This window comes from Anneissia japonica, unplaced genomic scaffold (assembly GCF_011630105.1).
Source record: "Anneissia japonica isolate Jap-2015-1 unplaced genomic scaffold, ASM1163010v1 scaffold997_len2565447_cov190, whole genome shotgun sequence".
Lineage (NCBI taxonomy): Eukaryota > Metazoa > Echinodermata > Crinoidea > Comatulida > Comatulidae > Anneissia > Anneissia japonica.
The window spans coordinates 1,673,492-1,679,764 of record NW_022696369.1 but is presented as its reverse complement, the minus strand read 5'-3'; the positions used below and the strand labels follow the sequence as shown (position 1 = coordinate 1,679,764).

At 33.9% G+C, this 6,273-nt stretch overlaps 1 protein-coding gene across 3 annotated transcripts in view; it reads left to right on the top strand.

Annotated features, from left to right (window-relative positions):
- LOC117102004 (SAC3 domain-containing protein 1-like) overlaps positions 1-4,352 on the top strand; it is a 14,742-nt gene extending 10,390 nt beyond the window's left edge. For all 3 annotated transcript variants that reach the window (XM_033242208.1, XM_033242209.1, XM_033242207.1), the window contains 3 exons: positions 1,294-1,434; positions 2,134-2,323; positions 2,674-4,352. In XM_033242208.1, coding sequence (XP_033098099.1) covers positions 1,294-1,434; positions 2,134-2,323; positions 2,674-2,820 — 478 coding nt within the window. In that variant the 3' untranslated portion in view covers positions 2,821-4,352. The remainder of the gene's footprint in view (positions 1-1,293; positions 1,435-2,133; positions 2,324-2,673) is intronic.
- The last annotated feature ends 1,921 nt before the right edge of the window (positions 4,353-6,273 follow it).

Below are 6,273 nucleotides of genomic sequence, written 5' to 3'. Positions count from 1 at the left end.
CTTTCCAAATTTTAGTCACTGTTCTCCTTCTGGTGTATTTTAATGTTTTTACAATGTTTTCTTGATGTTTCATGTTCTTTGCCAGTGGAAAAAGAATTTCCATTTTACCTGTGTTTTAATGGACAAATAAAGTTTGATTTGATTTGATTTGATCTTAAATTTTTACACACTTAATCACATACTAATTGTTTTAGATTTCACATTTTTAATAATTTTCCTAGAGTTTGGGACAAACTTTCCATTGATGTCCGAGATGAACTTGTCTTTGGAATTGGTTCTTTTATGCTAAGCAATAATTCTATTTTAATATTTCATATTTTGCATCTTGGACCATTTTAACTTTAATGTTTTTGCTGAAATTCTTGTTTATCTATTTTTATTGTATCTGTTAATTGCAATGATATCAGTTTTTATATTTTAATAGTTTTATGAAATTTTATGAAGAATTGTTTACCTTGTTGCTTTAAATTTGTTGACATTTTAACATTGACTCAGACTGTATTTAAGATAACATTTTTAATGCATCATCTGAATATTTTAAATGCCTTTTAAATTATGCTCTTTTTATAGATCTTTTGATCTTTGATCTATTTGGAATTTTATATTGTCTGCTTTTGTTTTTTTGTCAAAGGGCCTCCACTCGACAGTGATTGTAGCCTGGTTCTCACGAGAGCCTTATTATCCGGATCGGGAGCTAACCGTTAGCAGCTGTGTGAGAACGCCCGATCGGTTAGCGTTAACCGTTAGCGGTATCCAGATACGCTAACGGTTAGCAAGCGCTATCGGTTAGCAAGTTGAGGGTGTTTCTATCATCAACCAATCACTCGTACGCGTTTACAATTTCCAGTTTCTTATTGGCCATCATATTGTTGATATCCGGATCAGGATTTTCTCACATGGACGCACAACAGCTAACGGTTATCAGGATCCGGATCCTGCTAACCGTTAGCTGCCGTGTGAGAACATAGCCTAAGTTTACATGTGGGGTGTCCTGTCTCATGTTTTTTTCTTGTGCTTGTGTGGTTGTTCTTTACTGTTTCAGTTTTTGTGCATTTTAATGTTTGGGACAAATAAATGAAAAGAAATGGATATATTTGGATAAATTGCCTTGCCTAGGATACAAGTGAAATGCAGACTGAAGATTCAATACCACAACCTTAACGTTAAGCGACCAAATGAAACCACAACCGATATGCCTACTGCTCCCACATGATCCAAACATTTAAACCTCCGAGCCACATGTATGTTTATGCTGTTGATTTGAATAACACTTGCTATTATTTTAATTTACAGGAACCATAAAAGAATCAAACTTGCTCTACAGTTAAATAGTGCTTATCTGGAGAATAATTTTGTAAAGTTTACACGGTTGAGTGAACAGTGTAATTACATAGAGAGCTGTATTCTACACAGATATCGTACTTCGTTTTTAATGTAAGTCTTCAATTGAGTGTTCCAAATGGTCAGCTTCTGCTGGATGGTTCACCCTCATTTAATTTTAATAAAATAAATTAATAAATATAATATGGTGGCTCAAAGAGAAAACAAATTAATAAGTATTTTAAAAAGGAAATAATCCTTATTCTTGATTTACAAGACATTTTAATGGTGGCCCAATTTTAACAGACCTATTTGGAGACCCAACCCATGCAGTTTTCAAATTTAAGTGTAAAAGGATATAGAAATATACTGCTCAGTAAATTGGAATAAAGCAAATCCTTGCCGAGCCATGGGGCTCATAGGGCTGGAGCTTATTCCCAGTTTCCTAGATGAGAGTGTGATGCTCTCCCAAGGTGGGATACTAGTCCATCGCAGGTTATACTCAGCAATTTGCTGGTACCCATTGATGCAGCAATGTAGATAGAGTGCCTTGCTCAAAGACACAAGTGAAATGCATAGTGAACTCCGACCTCGATGTTGAGAAACCAAACCATTTCCTCTGCACCAAACCGCTTCCACAAATTTGAATAAAGAAAGTATATTTTAGTTTACCTCTTCACAGCAATGGTATTGAGCAATTTTCCATATTTTTATGTACTTTTATGTAGTGCTGATACAACATTATTACTGTTAACATTATTATTTTGTTTTAGTGTCATACTTTTTTATGAATCTGACGCTGTTATCTTTCAGCTCATCATTAGCTGTCATGAATGTGGCTTACCACAGCAAAGCTCTGACTTTCCCATCCTGTGTCCTATCAGAATGGCTTGGCTTTGACTCAACACAAGAAGCCAGTGCTTTCTGTAAGGAGTGTGGACTGACTATCAAAAGTGACTCTGTTTGCTTCATCAAAGGCTCATTGAAACCTCAGTCAAAAATGGTAAACTTATTCATTATTTATTTAATTTCTATATTATTTCTTATCCATCAGTATGATATATGTATAGTTGTTGATTCATGATAATGGTGTACACTAAAGAAAAAACATGGACTCAATAAAAAAAATTGGGATGGTAGCAGGAAATAGTTTTACAATGTGTCGCATTCGAGTACTGTATTTAATTCCACCCAAAAATACTGAGATGGTGTCCAGCAGAGATTTACCTTTTTATTTATTTTATCTATTATTATTTTTATCCATAGCCAACCCTTTCAATGCTATTTTTACAATAAATTTAACCACCATTTTGTTTAATCATGTTATTATTTTTATTGTTATTTTTCTTTCAGGCACACAAGAGAACATTATGTCACAAGTTAGTGGATAGTAAGTTAAAGAAGAATATGTCAATGTCCGATATCATTAAAGGTTTTGGATATGAAAGAAAAGAAAGGAGTGAAAAACCAATGCAAGATATGTGGGATTATGTAGATTGAAAAATAGCCAAAAAAAATCTTGATGAAGAGAACAAGAATAATACCAGTGGAGATGGTGAAAGTCCCAACCAAGGTGAGCCTGAGGCTTACCTACTCTCAAGCCACCAGCATTCCCAACTTGGCACCTTTGTGACCGCAAGAGATTGTGAGCAACTTAAGTATAGACCACATTCAAAAAAGGGTTAAGAACCAAGGGCATACACTACTTAAGGGGACAAAAATCTCCAAGTGATTGACACTGATTTCCAAACTGTCACTATGGTTGAGCAACAACAATTTTTTAACCTAATAATGATTAAAGAATGGTGGAATTAACGCTAGACATTATGAACATGGAGATCGTTTAATCTCTATTCTATCACTGTTCTTTCTTTCCTCAGTTGCAGGTAGTGCCTGAAGTGCAATGCATAAACTTTTAATAGAGACGTTTTGTTAAGTAAACAAAAAAAATCTGTACACAAGTATTATTTTTTTTTTATTACTGTTATTGCATATTGTTCATGTGTATAGTAAATGTACATATTTGGTTTGTAAATATTTCATTTAATTTATATAATGTTTTTGCCTCACAGATTATCTGCATAAAATTCTCTTTTTTAATGGTTTTGTTTTCAAGCATCAGGTGGTGAATGTAGATAAGAGTATTCTGGTTTTGAAAAAGTGTTAGTCATGCCTTTCTACCTTGTTTATTTAGGTATGCTTTTAACATATTTTGTAGTGTCTTTGTTAGTTCGTATACCTTTCAACTATGTTCAATTCCTTTATTGAAGACTAAATAAGTTTGTTGTATTTTGCATTTATTGTGTCTACCTGAAAGAAGGTAATGAATTTTCAGATTGTCAGGTTTATGTTAGACACTTTATAACAATGTTATACATATTTAAAGTTGTCTTTACTTTACTATAGAAAATGTGCATACGTTGGCACCCTACCCACTGGAAAAATTGTTCTGTCATTTCTAGCACCACTCATTTAACCCTGTCCATTTCCCTACTAAACTCTAGCACCATAAGACCTCCCCATGAAATACCTGTAGATACTCCACTGCATGTGCAACATGGTAGACCAGAACCCAAAATTTAGCATCATATTTTTAATTGTTTCTACAAGAGTTTCCTTGATGTTTGTCAGTTTTAAACTTCATCTTATGATGAATTATATATTATTGGTTTTCTTATACTGTACATGTAGTACATATTATTATTGCAAAAAGCTCTGTTTTGTTATAAGAAAGAGCAAAAAACTAATGAAATAACATGTTTGTAAAAATGGCGATCATTTAGATATTGCCTCATTGTTTTAGTGGGTGGTAGAGATTTTCTTGGAATATACTATTACTGGAGAGTGGTTGGCCAAAAAAAAATCTTGAATGGGAAGTATTGCAGCCGAACAGGCATGTACAGTCTAGAAATGGACAGTGACGCCTGTTCAGTGTACATCTCGTTTGTACTGTGGCCGCGCTTGCTGTGAACAGGGCGAGTTTTAGTTGCTATACTTTACTTAAATAAATGAGTCACTTTGCTCATAATGGAGTAAGCTTTATTATATTTTGTTCATGTGTTGCAAGAGTCAAAAGAATAACCCATTGCCAAAGCCCATTATCAAAAAATATATCGCAATATGTTAAGACTAATTAAACTAAATTAACGAAATCACTTAACATACACCTGAATTAGTTAAGAACACTTTGAATAAAAGGAATGATTATGTGATAATGAGGATGACGGTCGGGACAACAACGACGATGTTGAAGATGACGAACTACGATACGTTAAAATGGTCAATTCACATTTATATTTCTATTTTTAAAGGTTTTTTTTCTTGGTGGTGGTGGCAGTAACATAAGTATTCTAAGCCCATATGAAAATTATTACGATCAGAAAGTATACAGTACTTTACACTATCAATTGTACTAACCCTATTTATTTTAGTGACATCGCGTCGTTGCTACCGCAATGTTCCATTTAACTTCATTCAGTAAAACCTCAATCAGGAGAGGTAGGCCTACATGCAACACTTACCAACCAAGCATAAGCGCAAGACAATTAATGCCTACAAAAAATAAAATGCCTATGAAGTAACAAGCTATTTTTAAGAGTTATATTTGGTGTTGACCACAAGCATGCTATTTATAACCATCTCTCGGGTGCGAGATATTGATTTGACTACATGTAAATGGCAAGTTCACTCAATCAGAGACTGTTCTCATCCTGTATCCCCACGGTCACATCTAGAAACGAATGAATAATTGTTGCATCAAATCAAAACCGGCGTTTTTAATCATAAACACCTTTGTTAAGGGCCACACCAAGCAGGTGTTGGCTGTCAGACCTAGGATCGTAATTAATAAGTTTATACGCTTAATTCTACTTCCGAGAAGATGCTACAGATCGAGTCGCATGGCTTCAGATATAATTTACGCCTGAATTGCATCTGAATTTTAAGGTGATATTTTGGAATTGCAGTGGGTTATTGCAAAAAATAAATTAATCGAAGAAAGGCCTATCGTCGCTGCTCATCCAGACTCTCGTAGCTTTCAAACAACAGTTCCAAGCAGTTTTATCGTTTACAACTCACCGTTATTTAGTCATGTCCTCAACAAGTACGGGAGCCATGTTTAAATCTTTGAGGTAAGGACAATTAGGTAATTTTAGTCGATAGCATAAGATAAGATAAGCTTTATTGTCATATTCCAAACAAGTGAACTATGAAATTACAATTTAGATGCTTGATAAATAAAAAACGAACTTGCTAGCTACTAAAACAGAAAATACATTTAAGATTAATTACACATCGACTCATGAAAATAATAAATATAAAAAAATATTAATGTTAATTATTTGCACATACGTGACCAGTACTGTATTGCATTATCTGTGAAAGTTTGAGTTGTGTATAGCATTGCTAACAAAGGAATTTTTATACCGATTTGTTTTACACTTAACTGGGCGGAGTCTCCCAGAGTTATTTGCCACAAAATAGCTGTGTTAAGTGGATGTGAGGTATCCTTAATAATTGTCCCGCATCTTTGTTACATTCTCAAGGACTATCTATCGTCTTAACTATTATTTTACAAGCGTATTTTATTACATTATATGTTATATTCTGTCAAATTTGCAAACCATGCGACAAATTTAAAAGTCGTTACACTCTGAATTACACTAACAAAAAATAGCAGTAACGAAGGAAAAAGAGGCGTTGATTTGCCTTAGCAACGCTTATTTATTGAGCCTAACTACAGTAACTTTACCAACCTAAAGCCAATCGTCATTTCTAGATACCTCGCCCTTTTGAAAGAACGTTAAGCCGTCTGTCGTCTTACGCATGAAAACATTTTTTTAAAAGCTCCTTATATTATCGTTTAAAAACTTTATGCAATCAATTCTAATCTTCATTTGTGTCCTTATATGCAAATGCAGTTACGTATACCTTCAGATGGGACGTTTATTCATT